The sequence below is a fragment of the Podarcis bocagei genome (genome assembly GCF_964188305.1).
Source record: "Podarcis bocagei genome assembly, chromosome: 1".
NCBI classification, from domain to species: domain Eukaryota; kingdom Metazoa; phylum Chordata; class Lepidosauria; order Squamata; family Lacertidae; genus Podarcis; species Podarcis bocagei.
This window is the reverse complement of record NC_138125.1, coordinates 26,759,369-26,786,116: the sequence shown is the minus strand read 5'-3', so window position 1 is coordinate 26,786,116 and position 26,748 is coordinate 26,759,369. Positions and strand designations below refer to the sequence as shown.

Genomic DNA, 26,748 nt, shown 5'->3' with positions numbered 1-26,748 from the left:
CATTTTCCACCCAAAGATTCCTGGAACAATAGTTTACCCCCGCCCCACCAAGCAACAGTTCCTGGGACCCTTAACAGAATTCACAGAATTCTCTTGGGGGGGGGGTTGCTTTAAATGTATGCTGTGTATGCAGCCTGAATCCCACCTGAAAAAGGGAAGTTCCCAGAGAAAATATTATCCAAACCAAATTTTGGCATGCAAAGCCCGCGAGAGTAAAAGCAACAGTGCACAATTCCTCATTTCCCCAGCCCTACTCCTTTTACTTTTAAATGTGTTTGCATTGCGTTCTGTACCTTGAAAGCCCAGCTTGGTTCTTTCTTCTAACGCATAGCGAGACATCCCCTTGTATGTATTTACTGTCCGTCATTAAAAATGAAGCTAAGCAGTTTGCGGCTCATTTTTACAGGGTAGATCTAACTTTCTTCTCACATCTGCGAAGACGTGGTAGCAGCCAATAACACTTTTATACAATACTCCCCCCCCCACCTCCCTGCTCTTGATTACATAAAGATTGTGCTAATCACTTTGAAAAGCCAAAACACATTTTAAACAGTCTCAGGGGGATGACTATTTTCAAAGCTAATCCTTCTCTACAATTAAACAGTTATATGCTAAGCCTGTGAGAAATTAAAGGAAGCCTCGTTTTCCTTCCATCTTCTGCACCTTGAGTCAACAGGAGAGTGGTAGGTCAGTAGATAGAGAATCTGTGGCGCTCTGGATGTTGCTCAACTCCAACTCTCCTTGGCTGCACCCAGGGCAGTGGGATTCACAGTCCAACTGAATGGCTCCTGGACCCCCAACCCTGTTATAAGACACCAGGACAGCACTGAATGAATCATAGCAATGCAAACAGAGCTTAGTTCCTAGGCATCAGGCAAGGTATATTTCAACATAAAAAAGCTAGACAGAAAACTCTTGCTGCTCTGCAGCCAGAGCCCTCATGTTGATGCTTCAGCATGAAGAAGGGAAAGGATTCATCAGAGCACATGGTTTGCATGCAAATGGTCCCAGGTTCTCTCCCCAACATCTCCAGGTAGGGCTAGGAGGGTAACTCTGAAGAGCTACAGCCTGTCAGTGTAGACAGTACTGAATTAGAAGGACTGGTGGTCTGACTTTGTATACAGCACCTTTTATGTATCTACCACTATGCTGGTTATGGCATCAGGGATTTGCACCACCAAGGCTCCCAGTCCCAAGAAGTGTTCTAAGTGCATTCAGTGAACATGCTCAGAATCCCCCTTGAAGATCAGAAATGAAGCTGGCAGGGTCTGGCATGTTAGGGGGAGCACTTTGCTCCCCCTCGGCATGTTCTTTAAACATCTAAATACTGGCTCCAGCCCTTTGGCCCTTCAGCTTTCCTGCAAAACCATTACTCACACATATCAGGGGAAGCTGCCCCCCTCACCCAGATTTTTGATTAATGGTTTTAATGTAAGCTTCAGGAAGAGAACCCTGGTGAAGATTATGTGTGATGTAAATAAGTCAGTTTTAATTTTTGATTCGAATGACTGAATGGATCAATTAAATCAGTACATGGAAGCAGCTTCCTTAAGCAGTGCCTTGTACATAGTTTACAACACATTCTGACACAGAAAAGCAATCAAGGCTTTGAAAGGCTGGAAAAAGGATACAGCTGAATGATGATCCTGTCTCCACTATTAAATGGAACAAATTTATTTAAAATATACATTTGTACAAGAGTATTGGCACACTGGAACAGATTTGCGTCTTAAGGTTTCACACAATTGTGTTTTCGAGTCAGAAGTACAGATCTTTCAGGATTTGATTGATCCTGTAGGATTTGATTGGTTGTTTTGCTACATCATTTGAGCTGCAGTCCTAAACAAAAAGGCATACTTTGCTGCCTCCATTGCATCCTCATTATACTATTCGGCAGAGCTTTTCCTGGTAGTATGAGGCCTTTTACAGCCTGGCCCAAAGGAGGTAGCAGAAACAATAGCTCACTGTGACTTGTTTGCAAAGCATTTTGAAGATTACATTGCTAGCATCCGCTACATGCTTTATTCTGCTGTTACAGCATATGAATCTCAAGGGGTGTCCAGAACACTATCGTGTTGGCTGAGTTTCAATTAGTAAGGCTGGGGTGAAAGGACCCCTGGACGTTTAAGTCCAGTCAAAGGTGACTATGGGGTTGTGGTGTTCATCTCACTTTCAGGCCAAGGGAGCCGGCGTTTGTCCACAGACAGCTTCCCAGGTCATGTGGCTAGCATGACTAAACTGCTTCTGGTGCAATGGAACACCGTGACGGAAACCAGAGCGCATAGAAACACTGTTTACCTTCCCACCGGAGCGGTGTCTATTTATCTACTTGCACTGGCATGCTTTCAAACTGCTGTGGGAGCAATGGGAGCTCACCCCATCACAGGGATTCAAACTGCCAACCTTCTGGTCGGCAAGCCCAAGATGCTCAATGGTTTAGACCACAGCGCCACCCACGTGGTCAAGGTGTTTGGATCAGTCAGGGTGACTGCTTGCCCTCTGGATCCTTGCCCCTCTTGGTTGATAAAAACTAGCAGGCAGGGGGCAGCTGGCTGGGCCAGGGAGGTGATTAATGACTCCTTGTGAAAGGGGGTTGTCCCTGCCTGCTTGAAGGAGGAAGTGGTAAAACCACTGCTTAATAAACCCTGCTTGGATTGTACAGCTTCCAATTGCCCCTTCTTGGGCAAGGTTCTTGAACGGGTGGTTGCGGACCAGATCCAGGTGCTCTTGGAGTAAAGCAGATGTTCTAGATCCATTTCAATTGAGATTTAGGCCCAGTTTGGGCACGGAAACTGCTCTAGTCACCCTCTATGATGACCTCTGTCTGGAGAGAGACAAGGAAACGTGTCTCTGTTAACTCTACTTGACCTTTCAGCAGTTTTTGACCATGGTATATTTCTGGAGCAGCTGTCCAAGCTGGGGGTGGGTGGCATGGCTTCCAGTCCTACTTGGATGGTCTTTTCCAGAGTGTGATGTTTGGGAAGTGCTAGTCAGCTTTGTGGAGCCTTCATTGAGGGATTCCTCAGGGTTCGTCTTTATCTCCCATGCTATTCAACATCTGCATGAAACCACTGAGTGGGGTCATCCAGAGTTTTGGAGTACGCTGTCTGCAATAAGCTGATGACACACCGCTCTACTTCTCCTTTACATCTGCGGGTGTAGCAGTGGATGTGTTGGACTGCTGCATAGACTGGATTAGAGCCAATTAACTGAAGCTCAATCCAGATAAGTTTGACACACTGTTAGTGGGTGGTTCCCTAGACCAGATGGATGGGAGGTAGCTGAAGAAGAAGAATTTGGATTTGATATCCCGCTTTATCACTACCCAAAGGAGTCCCAAAATGGCTAACATTCTCCTTTCCCTTCCTCCCCCACAACAAACACTCTGTGAGGTGAGTGGGGCTGAGATACTTCAGAGAAGTGTGACTAGCCCAAGGTCACCCAGCAGCTGCATATGGAGGAGCGGAGACACGAACCCGGTTCACCAGATTAGGAGTCTACCGCTCTTAACCACTACACCACAGCTGACCCTACACTTCCTCGGAACGTAGCTTGGGGATACTCCTTTTGTCTATGCTCTAGGGTAGATTACTGCAATGTGTTATACATTGGGCCGCTTCTGATGACGGTTCAGAAACTTCAGCGGGTGCAGAATTCAGCAGTCAGGTTGCTCACTGGGGCAAGACGATTTGAGCATATAACACCGATCCTGGCCTGACTGCACTGCCAGTTATTTTCCTGGCTTTTAGCACTGGGAGTAAACCCCTTTGGATCTGGCGTTTCTGAGCTGATTTGCATAGGATTGCTACTGTGGGTTAAGTCATGGTGAAAAAAGCCCCAGCTATCATTAGTTACAAGCTACTTTTCTCCCAGCACTTTCCCCCCGGCATCGAATCACTGCATCTCTCTGCTGCTAGCGGCTTGCTTTATAAACATAGTGGGTGATACAGCTTCTGCCCTGAGGAATGTACAGTTCACAAAGGTAATTGCAGAGGGAAACAAAGCAGCATCGATCGGGCTGACAGTGGACACATGCACACTGAAGCCATATGCGCTGGTTATTGGTTCCATTTCCACTCCACACACTTCGGCCTGCCTTCACCCCTCCTCTTTCCTTCCTCATTCATCACGTTTGTCTTCTCTGCCTCATGCCTGTGGCTTTGGCCTGTTCCCTTTCTAATTCTAAATTCCATTAGTAATGAGGCAGAAAGGCAGGTGTAATTAAACTTGTGTCAAGAGGGATATGAACAAGGAGAATGCAATATTCTGGTGAACAGGCTTTATAGGGTAGTTTCCTATTAATGTACTAAAATGTGGGTGAAGCTAACCCAGACTTTAACTAGAGACATAATATTTCTTGAAAAGCTTTGTTGTTGGGGAGAGACATTTAGGGGGGGAATGAAATATATCAAATACTGGATTTCTAATCAGACTTACTTTACTACTTTAAGAATATGGAATGTACTGTGTATGACAGCACATAAAACTGCATTTTTGGAGGGGTATATTTGGATCCATTTAAAAGTATAAATGCCTTTGAACCATAGAGATCCAAAATAGATATATCTTAGTCTCTGCCTGTTACGAAAAATAGAAGTGTCAAATTTGTGAGAGAAAGGATAGCCATTGAATGAAGCAAAGACAAATATCAGAGGCTGAAAGGAGAAAACTGACATTCATAGGACAGGCAACAAACCACAAGGAAGAATGGGGAAGGGGAATCATGTCATTGGAAAAGAAAGATATAATGCACAGTTGTTAAAAACGAGGAAGTTGGAACATTTTTCCATCTAAAGAAAATGGAAAATCAAGAGAAATAAAGTCCTGATAGACAGAAAAACTTGGATAAGCTGTGTCTGTTAGAAGAGCAGTAAAAAAATAAGTGCTTCAAAGTACATTTTGTGAGCTTCAGTAACAATAAATTAATTATTGTAATGATATATAAAAAAGGATAGAAACCCTGTGATGGGGGTGGGATAGTAATACGCAGGAGAAACAATAAATTAGAAAGTAAATAGAAAATGATAAAAGAAAGAATGGAATAAGTATAGAAAATGGGAGAAATGGAGACATTATAACAGTTTGAAAAGGGGAATATATGAAAATGAATGACAGCCATCCATATGTTCCATGAAATGAGCACCAAGCCAAGTTACAAAGTTAATAGAATGAACTCAGTGAGCGGAAGAATTGTATAAGTAAGTAACTGAAAGAAAACCAGAGGCATTTAAAAAGCATTAAAGCCTTTTGACATTTTACCCTGAAAAAGCAGTAACAATAGAGGAAAGACATCAATAAGAAAAAGAACAGTATTCGTTTCAAGCTAGGTCACCAAGTATTTGAAAACAGTTCAGAGCAGAGTAGCATATATAGTGTAGAAAAGAAAAGAAATGAAGGGGGAGGAATCACAAGCGTTAAAAAATACGCTGAAAAATATTATAAAATATTTAAAACACTAGGGATGGTGAAAACATTTCAAGTGAGAGGGTCAAAGTTGTGCAAGAGAAACTAGTTGAATGGGGTGGGGGATTTTAAATGGGACCCAGTCCACTTTCAAGCTGGGCTAAATTCATAATAGAGCTTTCCTCATATTTCATCTGCTCCTTTCCCCCTCCCTCTTAGTTACTTTTCATGCCCATTCCTTAACAGACTACAAGGACAAAAATAAAAATGGCAAAATATAAAGCCCCACCCCATATCCCCTTGTTTTTAATAATTATTTAATGTAATTATTTAATGTGATTTGATTTGATTTTTATCTCACTACATCTGAGTAAAGGGCAAATCCTTACAAATAGTACTGATATTGCATAGAGAACATAATATCAGAAAGATCCATAACTTCTTATTCTTTGACCACGAAGTTCATGGGCTTCAGAAAACAGATTTGCATGAATTGAAAGGGTAATAATAATAATAATAATAATAATAATAATAATAATAATAATAATTTATACTCCGCCCATCTGGGTGGCTCCCAACAGAATATTAAAAACACGATAAAACATGTTTAGACAGCCAGGTTTTACCCTAATTTACTCAGTGCCTATTTATATCATTAGCTGGACTTGACTCCTACCTTTCTTAAAGTAGCATGTGCCTCTCTGAGGGGATTCTCATTTTATTTGGAATGATTGAACGGAAGGCAAATGGATAGACCAGTGTAATGTGGGTAGATTATCACTCTGGGAAACCTGAGCTCATGGCCCCATTCTTGTGCCCATCGCTATCTCTTAACATAACCAACCTCACTTGGCTTTTGAGGGAGTAAAATGAGGCGGTGAGGTAACTATGTGTGCCACTTTGTGATCCTTGGAGGGAGGGTGGGGTGAAAATGAACATAGTTTAATTGGGTTTGCTTTTTTAAGGGAGAAGGCAATTGGGAGACGTGTCGTTGCACACACAAATGTAAGGTTGTGGTCATCCAGCAGGAGCATTGTTGCAAAAGTGGGTTTAAAGGTAAAGGGACCCCTGACCATTAGGTCCAATCGTGACCGACTCTGGGATTGCGGCACTCATCTCGCTTTATTGGACGAGGGAGCTGGCGTACAGCTTCCGGGTCATGTGGCCAGCATGACTAAGCCGCTTCTGGTAAACCAGAAACGCCATTTACCTTCCCGTCGGAGCGGTACCTATTTATCTATTTGCACTTTGACGTGCTTTTGAACTGCTAGGTTGGCAGGAGCAGGGACCGAGCAACGGGAGCCCACCCTGTCGCGGGGATTCGAACCGCTGACCTTCTGATCGGCAAGCCCAAGGCTCTGTGGTTTAACCCACAGCGCCACCCACGTCCCTAAAAGTGGGTTTACGTGGCTGTAATCTGAAGACTCTAAAAACCTTACTTTAGTTTATTTGTGTGTGTTTTTAAAGCGGGGGGGGGGGGGCATTATGGCCAATCTGGTTGGTATGATTTAGAAGGGAGCCCAGGCATGTTAAAGAATGATAAACTGTCACAGAAGATGTGTGTTAGAATGTAATCCTGTTAAAAATGTCTCTGCAGTATCACAGCATCTTACATAATTGAAAAGGAACTGGTCCTCTATGACAGAGGCGGCTTGTAAGAGATCAAAGCCTCAAACAGTGCATTAGGTAATCTGTCCATTTCCACAGGAGCACAGGGCACACCAGTGAGGCAAAAATTGAATGTTCTGCCTTAACCAGGTGTGAGGCTATGATTTGGATTGTGCTGTGAAAAACAAAATAGATCAGTTTATTTAGCTAGCTAATGTCGGCATCTCCCCCCTCCATGCGCACACGAACACACACACACACTTGATACAGTTTGGGTAAAATCCTGGCAGCTGTTAATTACCTACAATTCAATTAACAGTGGGAGCTTAATGTGTGCCATACTTCTCTCTGTACTTTACTCTATTATATAAGTTACTGTAAGATCAACTAATGCCATCAGTTCAAACAAATGTATTGAAATGTAAGTAATGGAAGCATTGCCCCCTTATTAGAAAATACAAATTAATCATCAAGTGTGAGATCTTTCATAACCAGCATTATCCCAGCATGCTTTAAGGAACTAAATATTTCAGCTTTAAATTTAAATAATGAATAATGCCAGAGGGAGAAAGCAAAATTAGGACTGCTTTGAACATTACTGGCTGAACTGCATGGTAAAAGCTTTCCAAATGGAACAGAACACTCTCTCATTTATCATCCCCAGCATCAGGTCATCAAAGATACTAGAGGTATTGTCACTGTAACTACTAGCCGTTGATAGCTTTGTCCTCCATGAATCGGTCTGAGCCACTTGTAAAGCCAGTCAAGTTGGCGGCCATCCCTACATAATGTGGGACGAAGTTCCACAGTTACATTGTACTACGAGAACAATATTCTCAGGGCTGGTGCTACCATTAGGCAGAGTAAGGAAGCTGCCTGAGGTAGCAGTCTCCGGGGGGCAGCAGGGGCAGCCCCAGCCATTTCTCTTTGCATGATATCAGAGCTGCGTGTTCTACAGAGCCTGTCATTGTAGGTAGGTAGGTAGGTAGGTAGGTAGGTAGGTAGGTAGGTAGGTGTACATATTGCATAACATTTATACACAGCTTGATTGTACAAAACTTCAAAGCGGTTTACATTAAAATAAAGAAAAATTCACAACCATACTTTAAAACATGCATGCACCCTCTAAACTAGCCTGCTGCTCTCAAAGTCAGTGGAGGATGCTATCCTATTGCCAGTATTAAAGTAAGATCCAATCAGCTTCTTGCGTGCAAAATGGGGAGGTGCCATCTTGTCCTCTGCTTCAGGTGGCAAATAGTCTTGGGCCAACCTTGTATGTGTGGTGTCACTGGAAAAGCTTTGTATGCAGAAGGTCCCAGGTTCCATCCTCAGCATTTTCAGGCAAGACTGAGAGAAGACTCTCAGTCAGAAATCCTGTCAGAAACCCTGGAGAGCCAGTGCCAGTCAGTGTTAACAATACTGAGCTAGACGGACCATTGGTCTGACTCGCTATAGAACGGTTTGCTATGTATTGGATGGGGCGGTTGGGGGATGTTTGTCCTGAATCTCCCAAACACCCAACCTCATTAGATGACTCCACTTTCTGGCATTTTGAGAGGAGAAGAAAAACACCACTCCCATTTTCTCCACACAATGCATGGCTTTATTATGCACCTTGGTTGTATAGGGGTAGCAAGCAGTACCTAACTTTGAGGTGCACCACAGTCACTGCTGCCCCCAAAATCCTACCAGGAACTCTGTGCCGCCTAAAACTTTAACCTGAGCTTGCTGCCCACTGTTATGTCATTAGCCTGGGAACCAATTATCCTTCTTGCTTCCCCAGCTGATTTTTCCACTTGGCTTTAGAAGCTGGAGGAGAGGGAGAGGGAGAGAAACCGCTTAGATTATTTATGTTACCATTTCACAAAGTTAATGAATTTCTGTGCACAGGATGTTTGTCAGTTAACAATGCCACATTATTTATTTTCCCTTCTCTCCCTTTCTTAACAGATTTCTCAAATCCAGCCTCAAGCTAAAATGAATGCCTTGCCGACTGAAGGAAGCTGAGGACCCTGTCACCGCAGCCAACAGAAGTACTAATCCAGCCGTCCTGTCCATCTCTGGTTGACGTTTGGCACCTTGCTCTGGGTTACCTGTACGGGACACAGTTACCTTAGCATTCAGCATACATGGCAACAGGCAACAACATGTGTAAGCCTGGCTAGCAGGACAGCGACTTTCTAAGTGAAAGGCCATCTAATTATAAACGGATTATTTTGCATTTCGCCTCTGGGACGTTACCTCTTACCTGCATAGAAACACAGCATCTCTTTCCATATTTTTTTTTTTACTTCTTTTTGCTAGCATTTCCCCCCTTTTTTCAGTATTTTGTTTCTTCATTTAGAAATGGGCCCGTGGACTAGAATGTGGCCCGTGGACAGGGTTGTTTTCTTTAAATCATGGCTTGTCTTTTCTCTGGGCCTCTCCATGCAGTTCTCCAAAGCTCTGGCCTGTCCAAGTGTGTGCCGCTGTGACCGGAACTTTGTCTATTGTAACGAGCGAAGTTTGACCTCAGTGCCTCTTGGGATACCGGAGGGTGTAACTGTACTCTACCTCCACAATAACCAAATTAATAATGCTGGATTTCCTGCAGAGTTGCACAATGTCCAGTCTGTGCACACAGTCTACCTGTATGGCAACCAGCTGGATGAATTCCCCATGAATTTGCCCAAGAATGTCAGGGTTCTCCACCTGCAGGAAAACAACATCCAGACCATTTCTCGGGCTGCTCTAGCACAGCTCTTGAAACTGGAAGAGCTGCACCTGGATGACAATTCCATCTCTACCGTGGGGGTTGAGGATGGGGCATTCCGGGAAGCTGTTAGCCTCAAGCTTCTATTCTTGTCCAAGAACCACTTAAGCAGTGTGCCTGTTGGCCTTCCAGTGGACTTACAAGAACTACGAGTCGACGAAAACCGCATTGCCATCATATCAGACATGGCCTTCCAGAATCTCACAAGCTTGGAACGTCTCATAGTAGATGGCAACCTCCTTAACAATAAAGGCATTGCAGATGGCACCTTCAGCCACCTATCCAAACTCAAGGAATTCTCTATAGTACGGAATTCACTAACATACCCTCCCCCTGAACTCCCAGGTACAAACCTGCTTAGGCTTTCTCTACAAGACAACCAGATTTCACACATACCACTTTCAGCCTTTTCAAACCTCCACCAGCTGGAGAGACTCGATATTTCCAACAATCAGCTCCGGATGCTGTCCAGAGGTGTCTTTGACAACCTTCGCAACTTGAAACAACTCACAGCAAGGAATAATCCCTGGCTATGTGATTGTAGTATTAAGTGGGTCACCGAATGGCTCAAGTTAATCCCTTCCTCTATCAATGTGCGAGGGTTCATGTGTCAGGGACCAGAGCACGTCCGAGGCATGGCTGTCAGGGAACTCAACATGAATATGTTGTCATGCCCCACAACCACCCCTGATCTGACGCTGGTTACCCAAGCTCCCTCTACATCCCTGCCAACCACAGTAACCCCTACGTCACCGGTCTTTACACCAAGTAACAAACACACTCCTCTTCCCCACACTGTAGCCACACTCCCCACTGTGCCTGAGAGGGACGACGAAGAAAAAGTGACCCCTCCCATTACTGAACAGTTCCAACTCTTCATCCACATTGTGAATGACACTTGCATCCAAGTCAGTTGGCATTCCCTTTTCAACGTGATGGCCTACAAACTGACCTGGGTTAAAATGGGCCACAGTCTGGAAGGCGGCATCATTCAGGAACGGATAGTTAGTGACAAGAGGCAGAACATTAGCTTGGCGAGCCTAGAGCCCAAATCCACGTATCGGATTTGCTTGGTCCCCTTGGATGATTTTAATAATTACCGAGTTGGCGAGGACACCGTCTGCTCTGAAGGCACCACCAAGGCTTCCCTGCTGAGCAATGGAAGCAACACGGCTTCCAGCCACGAACAGACCACTTCTCATAACATTGGGTCCCCGTTTCTCTTGGCAGGCTTGATCGGGGGGGCTGTGGTGTTTGTACTGGTGGTCCTGCTCAGCATCTTCTGCTGGCACATGCACAAAAAGGGACGCTACACCTCTCAGAAATGGAAATATAACCGGGGCCGGCGGAAAGATGACTACTGCGAAGCAGGGACCAAGAAGGACAACTCCATCCTGGAGATGACGGAAACCAGCTTTCAGATTGTCTCCTTAAATAATGATCAACTCCTTAAAGGAGATTTCAGACTGCAGCCCATTTATACCCCAAATGGGGGCATTAACTACACAGACTGCCACATCCCCAACAACATGCGCTATTGCAACAGCAGTGTCTCAGACCTGGAGCACTGCCACACGTGATAGTTGAGGGGGTTGTGTGGCGAGACACCTGATGCTGAGAGCAAAAACTCAGAGGGAGGAAAACAAAACAAACCTACTCACACAAAACAAACAAAACAAAACAAAAATTACATTTGATAAATGTTACACAGATGCATTTGTGCATTTGAATAATCTGTAATTTATATGGTGTACTATATAATGGGATTTAAAAAAAAGTGCTATCTTTTCTATTTCAAGTTAATTGCAAACAGTTTTGTAACTCTTTGCTTTTTAAATCTTAAAAGAAAAATATATTGCTGAAGTACTGTACAGGGTTGTACAATAAGAACCCAATGCCATGGCAAAGGAAAGAACACCTCATTCTTCAAACATTAACCACTTTGCTTTCTTGGAGCTGTTTGGGGGATAGCAGCTCGTACATTTTCCAGTAGTTTTAGGAGATAAGTTTGTATTAAATGAGGAATCATGTGGAATGTCTAAGGTAGAGTAAATGACAGGAGAAATACAAATTAACCTCCTCTTTTGGTTCATAAAATCGGAGTAACTCATGTTAAACTTAGTTCATCACTTCTACCTGCCTCTGTACCTTTTAATTCCCCCCCTCCAGCCAGAGAAGAAATTAGGGCCTTTTTGGTATCAAACACTATGAATCTCCACCATTGTTTATGTTGATAGCTTTTCTTCCCCCACAGGATGCTCATAATGCATCTGTCCCTCCTCGCAAAAACTGATGTGAAAATATTCAAGGCAAAATCTTAGTTTGTTTTTAAGTTCTCACAAAAATCAGGACATTATTTTAAAAAAGAAAATCCTGACCAGTCTTGTCAGAACTTTTAGTCTACATTCAGATTTTTATATTCTTATTCCCTCCACCCCAGCCCAAAAGCACATTTCTTTAGTTCTGGCCAAGACCAGAACTAAAGTTGGCCTTGAACTTATTGAAGAGTATTCATTCCAGCAATCCAAACAGATGTGGTTAGTTGGCCAGGACAGCTAGCAATACCGATTCTTATCACTAGAAGGATAATCCCAAACACTCTTAACTCAACAGAGGAATTCATGTTGCTATTTCTTAGTTTCACACCTATCCCTGGCTAACTTAGACTGAAATCTGATATACATGTACCTGGGAGTAAGGCCCATTGGCCTCAGTGGGGCTTAATTCTGGGCAGACATGGTTCGGATTGTGCTCTTAAAAACCAATAATTTGTTTTTTACTTCACTCACTGAAGTTCGCCTGCTCCATGAGGAGGAAAGTGAATATTGTGAGGCATTTAAAGCATATAAACAATTCAGTGAGGAGCGTTCCACAGTTCTCCAGAGAGATAAAATCATCAGGCCTAAGTTCAGTTTTAGCCGGGCAGAAGATAATGTGTCAAGAAAAAGATCCAGTTAAATATGTTTTAAAGGATTTGTGAGGCGCATGTCACCTTAAATGCATTCCACATCCTTTGACAATCCCACTTTGGTAGAATGTGTTTGGTCCTTGAGGCTATAGCAGTGCTCCCAATTTTGTCTGATTTCTACCAATATTATTTTGAGAATGTTGTACCTCTGCAAATGACACCCTGGGAATGTATGCTGTACAGTCCCTATTAAAATGAAACAGAAATTGACTCAACCACTCCTCCCTTTAAACCTTGAACACACCCACATAATCCCATATATGTGATATCAGAGCACACAAAAAAATCATAAAAACAAATTCTATTACTTGCTTTCCTTGACTTACATTGATTGGGGAGGTAGAGCTTTTATCGAAACCCTTTCCTAACATCAGAAAGACCAGACACAAGTTGTCATCTCAATAAAATACGTTTTAATTGAAAAGTTAACCACAATTACTTTTGAGAAACTGGAATTACTTAAGGGGTTGAGCTGAGGGGGGCAGTTAGTACTTGCTCTACTCAGTCTCTTGTTCATCACAAAACTGAATTCTGCACACAGCTTCTTCCGTTCCTTGACAATCTTCACCCGCCACTCCAAGGAGATTGATCAGCACTTTGGCGTACAAAGGCAGAGTACAATCACTTCCCGAGGAATTTTGTCCTTTCCCACCCAACACCTTTTATAACCACATTTTGGATTTCCATTCTATATTCTGTATATTTGCTATTTTCTCCAGCTATAACAGGTATTTTAGGCAACCTGTGTGGCTACTGTAATAGTGAAGTCACTGAACCTTTGCTAAATAAAAGGCTGCCGTATGGTTTGAAATGGTGTAATTTTAGCTAGAAACCTTTATGCAAAGCGTTTTCTTTTTCTTCCGGCTATATAAGCTGTTTGGCTGTTGACAAAAGGAAATTCTTTTTAAACATAAATAGTGGTATGACTCTCCACAGTGAAAAAGTACTTGCATGTGTGTGCATAAGGAATCATAGAACTGTAGAGTTGGAAGGGACCCCGAGGGTTATCTAGTCCAACGCCCTGCAATGCAGGAATCTCAGCTAAAGCATCCATGATATATGGCCATCCAACCTCTGTTTTAAAACCTCCAAGGAAGAAGAGTCCAGTACCTCTCATGGGAGACCGTTCCACAGCTTTTACTGTCAGGAAATCCTTCCTGATGCTTAGTCAACTGGTGCTTGTTGCAAGCATGCTCAACAGGGGTTACATTTAATCTACCCCGATTTAATATATAGATTTCATTTCAGCAGAGAGATGAATGAGAACTGGTTGGTACTAAAGGTGTCACAGCGCTACTGGCTGAATACTCTAGGAACCAGTTTTCTTTTTCTTTTAAAGGCTACAAAAGGTACCGTATTTTTCGCCCCATAGGACGCACTTTTTCCCCTCCAAAAATGAAGTGTGTGCGTCCTATGGGGTGGATGCAGGCTTTCGCTGAAGCCTGGAGAGCGAGAGGCATCGGTGCGCACCGACCTCTCTTGCTCTCCAGGCTTCAGGAAGCCATCCGCAAGCCTTGCAAGCCCGGCGGGAGTTCCCGCGGGCTCACAAGGCTTGCAGGCAGCAGCCTGCAGCCCCGGCGAGTGTCCGCAAGCCTTGCGCGCCCGGCAGGAGGTCCCGCTGAGCGCGCGAGGCTTGGGGCGGCAGCCTGTCGCCCGAAGCACGGGGAACCCTCTGGAGGGCTCCCCGTGCTTCGGACGAGTGTCTGCAAGCCTCGCGCGCCCGGCTTGGGGCAGCAGCCTGCAGCCCGAAGCACGCGGAGCCCTCCGGAGGGTGCCCCGTGCTTCGGGCAGGTGTGCGCAAGGATTGGGGCGGCAACCGTGGGGGGGGGGTTATTTATTCCCCCCCCAAAAAAAATACCCCAAGGTGCGTCCTATGGGCCGGTGCGCCCTATAGGACGAAAAATACGGTAAATGTGGCTGATGTTCAAATGTATGCCTGAAAGACTAAAAGTTAAGTGTAGAAAGCATCAGCTGCATGTTAGTCCTCATTGCTCAATAATGCAGGCACGCACAAAATTCAACCACAGATGTGCTGTTCCTTCTCACAGATCAATAATGTGGTCATGGTGATGGATAAGCTCAGCCTTCAGAATTAAAGTGAAGTGTCTAGACAGGAAGGCTGTTTCAAGGCCCACATAATCTCAGAGGCCATGCAGAAAGGGATCCATAATCTAAACTAGTGCTGCGCTGAAATCCAATTATTCAAAAGTTTTATGCTCTTGGGAAAGAGGCTTCCATTTTCCACCCACATTATCAGGGCACTATAGACTTTCTTTAGAATGTCTCTGGAAGTTCAGCAGGTTTAGAGTTCTCAGTTTAACTTATTTCTGTGAAGTGGTGGTGTGCGTGTCTTCCTTCCTAGTAAACATTTTGCAAGCACTTTGCAGCCTCCCTGGCTGTCTCAGCTTCTTAATATCAAAGAAGCCCAAATGGGAAGGTTATGACACAACATTTTCCCCTTAATAAAAGTGTAGACATTCAGGGAAGTTGCAGAGTTTTATTACTAGAACTCATTTCATTTATTACCCATCCTTCACCCTAACCTCACAAGGTAGGTCATGACAATTTAAAATACAACATTAAAAGCACATTGCAATCACAAAAGTAGGGTGGATCCATATATCTCAGGTATCAATTGCCCTGGTGTCAATGGCCCAGTTCACCCAAACTGGATAGTAGAGGTGCCAGGTACAGCTTTGTGAGGAGGGAATTCCACGACTAAGGGACTTCCACAAAGAATACCCTCTCATGTGCCATTACCACCCTGAGCTTCTGAAGACAGTGTTTATTGCAAGATTGAAAAGGTCTCACAAACATCCCCAGCCACCAAAAGAGCAAGTTGACCATGGAAAACCACTGCACCCCACCCATGATAATTTCACTGATTTTTTCTTTCCCCTTTGATAATTTTTAATGGAATTTCTTTTCTCAATAATTGATTGTTGTGGGAGGAGGGGAGAGAACATGGGTGAAATCTTCTGAACTGAAGACATAATGCTGTAACAAGTCAGGAGTCACATGAATGTGGTGTTTCAGAGCTGTTTTAATTCCAGATCAGCCATAGTGGCTGGCATGCCTCATAATATAAGCTCTCTTCAGAAGAAGCCCAAAGCATTTAGTAAATGTGGAAACACCTACAGACCCTGCCCACAACATCAGTGTGTCCCACTGACTCTTCATGTTTTCGGAGTAATGTCTGAAGTGGGCATGGCATATGTCTACACTGTGCATGTCAATACTCCGTGTGCCTGGGCCCATAGGCACACCCTTCAGACCGTTGCCAAATGCATAAAGCCAAGGTGTATGCGGAGCTGGTGGATACAGAGATGAGATGCAGGCTCCATCCCATCTACTGAAGAGGCCCATTCCAAGTCAAGCCAAATTCAACCAGCCTTCCCACCCACATGACTACCTTCCTTACTACTCATCTTTGGTCCTCATCCTCCTTTGTTTTTAAACTCACATATCTGTCTTAGGTGGCTAGCAGTCAAGCATCCTCAGAGAGATAGAAGCTGGAGTGGAGCTTGCATAGACGTATTTTAAAAGCATAAGAGAATTCCTTATAGATCAGGCCAAAGCATAGCTGTCAACTTTTCCCTTTTCTTGCGAGGAATCCTATTCAGATTAAGGGAATTTCCCTTTAAAAAAGTGAAATGTTGACAGCTATGGGCCAAAGCCCATCACTGCATTTTCATGGTGGCCAATCAAATGTCCATGGGAAGCCCTCCAGCAGAACCTGAGGGTAACAGCACTCTTACCATACTGGAATTAAATTCAAGCCATCAAATAATTTGGACTCTGAATACATGCCTTGTGCATGACAATCCCTTGAAACTCATATCCAGGCACTGGAAATACATGTTCTGGTTGCGTCTCTAAGGTCAGGTAGTATAAACTATTTCAATTAGAGAACAAGTTCATTTTTTTAAATAAATATTTATTAAAGTTTTCACAGTATTACATAATGAAAAAGAAAAAAGAAAAAATAGGAAATAAAAAACAGTTAAAAATAATTCCATCTTTACATCACTTATCTTTCATTTACTTGTTTCCCGGACCTCCTCATACCTCCCTTTCTTGTATTCCAGTTCAATTTATTAGTTCAGCAATTCCTTTCCCTCCTTATTATCCTGATCTTTAATCTTAATATATTATAACATTAAATTTTTACCTATTAGAAATCCAATTTTTCCATATTCTTTTAAACCATTACAGCTAGAAACCACTTAACTTCAATCCAACATCATTCTAACATTCCTTAATTTGCAATATTTCTGTAAATAATCTTTAAATTTCCTCCAATCTTCTTCTACCGACTCTTCTCCCTGGTCTCGGATTCTGCCAGTCATTTCCGCCAATTCCATGTAGTCCATCATTTTCATCTGCCATTCTTCCAGAGTGGGTAAGTCTTGTGTCTTAATTAGAGAACAAGTTCAAGCCTTCCTGCATCAGGATATGGAGGGCCTAGGCCAGCCTTGAGTCCCCAGATGTTGTAGGACTACAACATCATTCCTGAGCACTGGTCCTACTTGCTAGGGATGATGAGAGTTGTAGCCCTACAACATCTGAGGTCCCGAATTTGATAAAAGGCTGGTCTAGACTATTACTCCAATTGCAGCTTTCAGATTTTTTTTAGTTCTCCTCCTGTGGGACCAAGAATTATCCAAGGCACACAATAAGAGCAAAAATGCTGCAATCCCCATAGGTTCTGAAGTCTCAGACATAACCCTAAGGGAAACATGAGCTTCCAGAGCTCTCTTGGGAGCAAGGGAAAAGTGTATAGCCATCTACCTAAAAGCCATCAAATGTTATCCTCAAAAAACACTGAGGACTGACTTCCCTAGCCAAATGATTTCCGATACACAATTCTGTAGGTACATTGTGGGACAGCTGAAATCTCTGCAAGGGCCCCATCAAGGATAAATCAAGATTGATGGAGGATTAAAATTGATGCAGGATCTAAATTTGCAGGATTGGGAGTTCTGTTATCACCACTTTCAATCAGACTGCATGAAAACACAGAGAAGAAACAAAATAAGTCCCTTGAGACAAATATATCCTTCTTAAGTTCTATATGTGCGACAGAAGGCGTGTCATCTCCTGTTTCCACCCAATTTGTCTTGCCAAGTTAACAATAGAGAATGTTTGTTTGTTTAAGTATTTTTTATACCACTTTTCATTTACAGAAAATACCAAAGTGGTTCACATTATAAAACACACAAAGTTCAATAAAAACAATAAATGTGAGTCTCAGCATCACAGAAACCAAAGTGAACAGGAAATGGCACCAGCAGTAAAGCTTTGGTGAACAGACGAGTTTTAATTCATAGAGGAGATAACCCACCAATGTTATCCACAGAATCTCAAAGGGAGAGCATTCCACAATATTGTGGGCACCACAACAGAAAAGGCCCAATTGACACCTGCAAGCTGAGGAAGGACACAACTGCAGGCTTTAGTGACCTGGGCAGTCTATAGAGGAGAAGGTGGTTCCTCTATAGGACTGCATGGACTGCAAGACAAACCCATGAACCTCCATTCAGAGATTCATGATACACTACACAGTGTGTTTGCTATGGTTTGGTAGTTTGGGGTGGAAAATGTTGCTGGCATGCTGGCTGTATAGCCTTTGATAAGTTGATCTATTGGTCTGGTTGTGAGGTAAATATTGATTTGGGATTGTTCATACTTTAAAATGGTGGATTTCAGTCTTTCAGCCATCAGGGAACCCTTTCTACTGACTCCTCTGCTGAAGAATCCTACCCTCTGTCATGGAGCCATGTGCCTTGCCTATTATTCTGAGATGTGCTCTAGAGCTCACACTTAGTTTATGAGCCTCATTGGCCAAATTTCTGAGATTTCAGTATCACCCTGGGTGAACTAAAGTACAAACAACACTGCCTGTGCATGGTCAAGCTGTCTCTCAGGGACAGTGGCGTAGCGTGGGTTCTCAGCACCCGGGGCAAGGCGCCCCCTAACCCGTGGATTTTAGCACTCGAGTCTCTTCCGCGCGCCCCCCAGATGTTGTGCCAGGTGCGGCAGGCCCCCCCTGCACCCCCACGCTACGCCACTGCTCCCACCACAAGTCTTCAGGACAGCCATCCGAATGCTGGCGCGGGGAGAAGGTCTCTCCGCCCCACCGCCAGGCTTCGGAGCAGCCTTCCGAAGGCTGGCGGCGGGAGGAGGTCTCTCCGCCCCACCGCCAGCCTTCGGAGGAGGTCCGAGGACAGTGGGGTTCCTGCTTCCTCGAGGAGGGCCGGCCAAACGCGCCCCCCCCAAATGTTGCGCCCGGTGCGGCCGGCACCCCTGGCACCCCCCACGCTACGCCACTGCTCAGGGATGCTCAGAGCTGGACCAAGACATTTTGCTGCCTGAGGCAAATATGGCACCCCCACCCCCCAATTCCATGTACAAAAGCTCATTGCACTGGAAGTTGAATGTTACTTCAACACTGGCAATGGGACAGTGCCCTCCACCACATCTGAGGAAAACAGGCTTGCTAAGGGGGCTCTGAGTAGGCTGGGATGGTGGGGCACCCACAGCTCCGCTCTCCAACACCTCACTACCACTCCAGTACCTTTTGCCTGTGGTTCCCTCAGTCTAATGGCAGGGCTGGTGCTGGGGATGCAGAAGGTTCTGGGTACCTTCTGACATAGTCAGCTATAGAGAAGTGACTACAGCCCTGGAAATTCTCTCAATCCCGGCACAACCCATGGTTGGTGTGGAGGGGGAAAACCATACCCACTCCTTAATAGCAACAACATGTGACCAAAAGTGCAGACAGTCAACTCCAAAGTCACTCTTAAAAACATTGGGTCAAATGTCAGCTATGCCTTTATGAAAGGTAAGTGCAGAAAGGTCCCAGCATTTTGAATATACTCCCATTTAACAAAACACGGCATCTTTCATTATGTGTAAATGTACCATTTGGCCTTCAGGAAAACAAAACAGCACCCCACAGAATTGACTCCCTGCTCCCAGTCAGCAGCAGGGCAGGGAAAGGAGAGCAACATCACAGCTGTATGTTTTATTAGAGATTATTTATTTTAAACTCCTAATTAAACATAATCCGCTATAAACTAGTCTAGGACCACATACAAGGCAGGACAGGCAGGTTGGACCAGATTCCAGGTCCCTAGGTCGAGGCCATGTTGCAGCCAGGGGGCTGTGCAAAGCTCAAATTAGGAGAGGCACAATGCCTTATATTTAAACCCTATGAAACGTATGTTGCTTAACTTGAGCCTAATCGTTCCTTGTGTGTTCTTTAAAAGTGGAGCCATACCTAAAGAGAATGTTAGAATGCCAGATGCAAATGTAACCTTCATTTTCAAAAACCCAGCAGCTGCGCTTCCACTGAATGAGCAGGTGCCACTTATATAGGTGGCTATAATTGTCATGGGATAAGCTGCACAAATAAATGTGCTTGCTTGGTAGTTTTTGTTTTAATCCATCACATGCCTTTCGCCCTGCAATCTAATTCTCCCAAATTCACTTTAGCATTCCCAATGAGGGAATTGCATGTGGCTGAGCATAAAGCAACAAAGTTGCTTCTGCCGTAATCCATTGCAGCCGAGTCGCGCTGAATGCTGAAATCAATACTAGTTTTACTTATTTATTTCTAAAACATATAGATTGCCTTTTCACAATCCAGTGCGCAATTGTGATAAACAAAGCAAAACAAAACAGAAACTACATATGTAAAGGGGTTGCCATTAGTAAGGCAAGTATAAAATAGTAATAATAATAAAACCAGTCAGGTCTTCTGCCATAAATCCAGAGAAAATAGATCAATCAAGTAAATAGTAGCCCGGTTAATTCAAATTTGATTCTCTGAAAGTCTTGTGGAAAATAAAGGTTTCCACTAGGGCTGCGCTGAGAAGTGTATCAGTTTGATATTTACTTCAAAAAGAGCGTGTTATATCCTATAGCCTGGAGAACTTCTCTGGGGAAATGAATTCTATAATGTAGAAACCCCACCATGTTACCTTGCAGGTAGTGGCTGTGTTCTGATGATCATTTGCCAGGTTAATAAGGTGAGATGCAACTGAGCCTCTGGGTGCAGTCGAGGATCCGTAACAGCTGCCTACCTGGAGAAAGTGGTAAGCATCCATTTCAGAGCAAGAGTAACAGCAGTATCATATACCAGACTTTCCTTAGGAGTGTGTCTAAGGACTCTCCTAAGAGACGTCCCAATGAGGTTTATTGCAATGACCTCATCCACTTCAAAATTTACCGCTATCTCAGGTGTAGGGAATGGAATCTTGGTGGCAGGCCAGATCCTGACTTCTGCCATGCCATTCTGGCCCCTTTTTACAGGTGGGAAGGGCTGCCCAACTGCCAGTCACCTGATGCCACTGTCAAGTGGCAGCTCCAAAGGGGCTCACTGTCGGTGCCAACCAGCAGATTGGTGCTGATAGCGAACCCCACCTGCAAAGCTCTCTCCAGAGGAGTCTTCAGGCATGATTTGAATTTGAACCATGCCTGAATGTGGACAGCTTCAAAGGGGTTTGCTGTTAGCACTACTGTTAGTGTAAGAAGGCCTTATCCTGACTTATTTAGCCAAACTATGATCATCTGGGGACACGGGTGGCACTGTGGTCTAAACCACCGAGCCTCTTGGGCTTGCCGATCAGAAGGTTGGTGCTTCGAATCCCCGCAATGGGGTGAGCTCCCGTTGCTCGGTCCCTGCTCCTGCCAACCTAGCAGTTCGAAAGCACACCAAAAGTCAAAGTAGATAAATAGGTACCGCTCCAGCAGGAAGGTAAATGGTATTTCCATGTGCTGCTCTGGTTTCGGTGTTCCATTGCGCCAGAAGCGGCTTAGTCATGCTGGCCACATGACCCGGAAAAACTGTCTGCGGACAAATGCTGGCTCCCTCGGCCTGTAAAGCAAGATGAGCTCCACAACCCTAGAGTCGTATGCGAATGGACTTAACTGTCAGGGGTCCTTTACCTTTGCCTTTATGATCATCTGATTGCAGTCACAGAGTGAACTTCCATGCCAGTGAAATGCTTATGGGGGGGGGGAATCTGGATCATTTGCCTCATACACCTGGAATATGCAAAACTGCTCAGCTAGTTTCTTCTGTGCACTTAATTTTTAGTTTAGCCAGTGTGTTAGAGCATTGAAAGTGAAAGATTTGCATCCCCCCAGTGATATAACATGGCCCTATTCCCAGCACAGGCAGGCTTGGAGATGTCAGACTTTACAGCTATGACATTTTTTTATGTCAATAAAAAGGTCATTTTTGAAAGCCTCCTGCACGGCATAGTACTTCCATTCTCTATAAGCTCCGTACAAGTCAAATCACGGAGAAAGGAAGCATGCATAACTTATGCATGTGTAAATGTCACCTTTCCCCACCAAAGTTACTTTTAACCCCCCTAAGATATTAGTACAATAGGGGTTTATTAATTTATTATGGCCAAATGCAACCAAGCAAAATGAAAGGTATGTTTCAAATGGGCATTTATTACCTTTCTTTTCTTGCCCAAAATAGATATTACACCCCACCAAATCACTTCACCCACTACCTCTCACATTATGTCAGGCAAATGTAGCATAAACAGTGGAAATCTGAATACAGCTTTAGGGAACATTAGAAAAAGAAAAGTGGCCTCTGAATCAACAAAAGTATGCTTAGTTTCTCACTGAAGGTATTCTGCATGTCACCAAAATAAAGAGGAGTAAGCTAAACAGGAGAGTCAGACCAGAAATCCATATTAGAGGTGCCAGTGAGATGTTTCCCAGGTTTGAGGACTTAAATATTTCAATGAATATACGGTAATTCTGTGCTTGTAATTAGGCTTTCAGTGCTTGTTGGATGGGGGAGTTTAATAAACAGAGACCAGCAAAACAGATTAACATGTATACCTCTTTTTACAGTGCTTGATGCGTTTTGCAAATGTCCTTCCTTCCAGAGGTCTATTATCTGTGGTTACAATACAGGGATGGGCAGGTTACCATTAACACATCTATAGGGTTTAGTATGAAAACCATGAACCCTGAGTTGTAGCCATTTCCTCAGTCCATGATATGTGGCAGGAGGTGGCTCTTTGTGTGTGTGAGAGAGAGAGAGAGGGGGGGGGAGAGAAAGAAATGCACCCTGCGCATGCTCAGAGACTCTGTGGTCTTTATTATGAATCGGCATAGTCCAGACAGGGCTGAATGGTGCTTGAAACTGATTCTGGGGCTAAGCCACTACACCTTGGCTACCTTCCACTTCTACTGTTGTAGTATGCCTCTGAATGCTACCCCCAACAGCCTCACAAGAGGTGAGAGAGCTGGTGTTCCCAAATCTGCCTTCCCACACACATCTGGTTGGCTACTGGGAGAACACGATGGTGCACTAGATGAAGTCATTAAATGATCAAGGATGTAGTCCAACAACACACAAGGTAGAGAAACACTGGACTCGATGCACCCTTGGTCCAATCCAGCAGGACTCTCATGCTTTTATGTTTACCAGTATATGGTCAGATTATTCAAATCTTCTGTTTTTTTGCACATATAATGAAGTATTAACTCTGGAGAAAATCTTCTTCTCAAAATATTTACACTGCACCATCATTCCACTTTCATGATATTACTGTGTCTTTATTCAAATGTGCAGATCACTCTATATGCATAACACTAGACTTATTTTTCTAGGTGTTGACATTGTACCCAGTTAAGCTATTCCTATGGATGCAATCCTAAGTAGCCTGCATTCAGTGCACACATCTGAATTGCAGTCAAGTGCTTTGTTCTCCTTGTGAGCTATTTACATATTCTTCAGACATTCTCAACATATTCTGTGTCTGGTAAGTTTGAAAATAGGAAAAGATTGTCGCTTTGCAAACCATCACCATTATCATGACCACACACTGAGGAATGAGTTAAAGCAAGAGACAAGATGTAGACATATTTGTTTCACAAACTTACTCTTCCCTGTGGTTCTCATGGTTCCTTGACCCCGAACCAAGCCACCTGCTCTGCGAGTCCCTGCGCACTGCGCTAAACCGGCACAGCATGGTGCCTCGCTTTCATGGCACCAGAAATTGCGTCTGCGCAGATGCCAACGCCGGAAATCACAGGTGCACATGCTCATGCGCACACACGATCCAGCCCATGGAGGGATCTCCACTGGAGTGACCTGACCCAGGTGAGATAAACCTTGCCGACCCCTGCTCTGCACACTTCCAAATGACCAAAGTGGAACTGACTTCTTATGAAAATGCATAAGATTGGATTGTTCATACAGTATCCTAAACCGACAACCCTCTCGCCACCTGCAATCCACAGCAACTATCATTCAGAGGCACAATGTCTCTGACAATAGAGGTACATACCCTCCAAAAATTCTGATGAAAATAGGACATCCTATTCCATAATAATAATAAAAACTTTATTATTGCCCTAGCCACTTTGAGTGGCTTCCAACATATCGAAAAACATAATGAAACATTAAACTTTAAAAAATCTTTCCTATACATGGCTACTTTCAGATGTCTTCTACAGGTGGTTCTAAAAGTTACTTATCTCATTGGCTTGGGGGTCACCTAAATCCATACCCTCCAACATTTCTCCAGTGAAAATAGGGATGTTCTACCATACCCTCCAATATTTCTCCAACGTTTTCTCCATAGGGAAAAGAGGGACATTCCAGGATCAAATCAGAAACCAGGATGACTTCTGTAAATCTGGGGATGTCCCTGGAAAATAGGGGCACTTGGGGGGCCTGGAGATAGAGCATAGCCATTGTGGCTAGTAGCCAGTGATAGCTTTATTCTGCATGAGTTTGTCTAATCCTCTTTAAAAGCTATGCAAGTTGTGAGCCATCACTGCCTCTTTTGTGCAATTTTATTGTTGCAGACACATTTTATTATGCAATCTTGCCCACCATACAAATGCTTGCAAGTGGATTTCCATAATACAATGCATTTCATAATACAATGTGTACATTTTCCTACGTGTTATTTGGTTGGAGAGGTGGATCGCTAGATTTGGAGAAGTGTGCATTTGGATGGAGAGCTGTATTCCAGTTCACATATTTTAGATATGTTCCCATTAAAATCCAAACCAACCCACATTTATTCCCCATTCCTCCATGTGAACCCGTTTGTTTCCCTTCCCCAACACCATATAATTGGAACGGCTAGACAGATACGTACAAGTGTTTGCTGCTTAAGTAGGGAAAACTTGATGCTCGGCTACTGTTTTTGGCAGAGACCCCATGTTTATCATCACATGCTGTTCTGCCATCAGACACTGTAAAAAAACACACACTCCCAATTAGTGCTTTCTAATAGAAATGTTTCTTCCTTCCATTGCATTTTATATGACCAGTCCTACTGAACAGAAGCCCGGAAGCCAACTGCTTTGCCAAACATAATAAGAGAGACATCTGTAATGGGATCCTGTGTTATTGTTAAAGGCTGTGCTCCACTACATCCTCAGCTGTACATTAAAGGGGTAGCAGACAATAGTAGGATGCCTCCCTTGGATAATTAATTAAACAGAATCTTTAATGTCTTTGAACCGTATGCATTATTGTGTAGTCTGTTTCCAGTCTCTTTAATCTGACAGCTCCAAAAGACTGTGAGATCCCTTTGAAAGGGAGTCTGCCTAGAGCTTTCTCCAGCTTTGTCACACCTTTTGTTTTGTTTTGTTTTTTGTGTAATGGGAACAACCTAACAAAGCGCATGTAGAAACTGACACCTAGAGGACAGTAAAGGCTGTTCCTGCAGACCCCGATTTCCATATTGATTGCCCATACTATTTATTTGTTGCATTTATATCTCACCTTTCCTCCAAGGAGGTCAAGGTGGTGCATATGCTTCTCCCCCTTTCCATTTTATCCACACAACCACCCTGTGAGGCAGGCAAGTTTGAGAATGAGAGACTGGCTCAAAGTCACCCACTTGGCTTCATAGTTGAACAGGGATTTGAACCCTGGCCTCTCAGGTCCTAGTCTAGCATTCTGAACACTACACCACATGGGCTCTCCTATCATAACTTCTAATATCATTAGAGATGCTGTTCAATTCCATCCCAGTCAACCCATCTGGGCCATGCTGAGTTTTGTAGAAGCATTTTCTGAAATGAACCAGGCCTGAAGGGCCACCAAAGTGCTCAGAAAAACCAAAACCTTTTGAAGTTAGAAGAGAAGATACCTGCTAGATGACAATGGTATTACTTGAACCTGTGGTAAGGTAAATGGCCTGCATTTGGAAGATCTTGTGAAGAAGGTCCTGGACTTCAGTGCCAAAGTATTGCCCTGATGGCACTGCAGCAGGGTGAGGAACCTCAGGCCCAGGGACCAAACCACAGGCCTCTCTATCCAGCCTTTGGGACTCATCTCAAGGCCACACTTCCCTTGCCCTGCTCCAACCCCTCTTTGAGTGTCATCTCCTGGCTAGAACCATTATAAAAAGGTAAACGATGCCTGACAGTTAAGTCCAGTCATGAACGACTCTGGGGTTGCCGAGAGAGCCGACATTTGTCCACTGACAGTTTTTCCGGGTCATGTGGCCAGCATGACTAAGTCGCTTCTGGCAAAACCAGAGCAGCACACAGAAATGCTGTTTACTGCTAGGTTGGCAGGAGCTGGAAGGGATCCCAAGGAGCATCTAATCCAACCATATTGATAGCCACTTTCAAATATCTCAAGGGCTGTCACATGGAAGGGAGAACAAGCTTGTTTTCTGCTGCTCTGGAGGGTAAGACTCAAACCAATGACTTCAAGTTGCACGAAGCGAGATTCCCACTAAACACCAGGAATAACTTTCTGACGGTAAGAGCTGTTCGACAGTGGAATGGTCTCCCAAAGGAGGTGGTGGACTCTCCTTCTTCGGGAGTTTTTAAGCAAAGGTTGGATGGCCACCTGTCATGGATGCTTTGGCTAAGATTCCTGCATTGAAAGGTTGCCCATGAAGCAATGTGTCACTCTGGCTAAAAATGTCACCCCAAGCCCTACACTATTGCATCCTTATTTTATCTGTGAGATGTTGGGAATTGCATCACTTTCTTGCTGCAC

The 26,748-nt window shown here is 44.0% G+C and overlaps 1 protein-coding gene across 7 annotated transcripts in view; it reads left to right on the top strand.

Annotated features, from left to right (window-relative positions):
- Window positions 1-13,542, top strand: part of FLRT2 (fibronectin leucine rich transmembrane protein 2) — a 91,138-nt gene extending 77,596 nt beyond the window's left edge. For all 7 annotated transcript variants that reach the window (XM_081173185.1, XM_081173187.1, XM_081173186.1 and 4 more), the window contains one exon: window positions 8,962-13,542. In XM_081173185.1, coding sequence (XP_081029311.1) covers window positions 9,358-11,343 — 1,986 coding nt within the window. In that variant the 5' untranslated portion in view covers window positions 8,962-9,357 and the 3' untranslated portion in view covers window positions 11,344-13,542. The remainder of the gene's footprint in view (window positions 1-8,961) is intronic.
- Window positions 13,543-26,748: the final 13,206 nt, after the last annotated feature.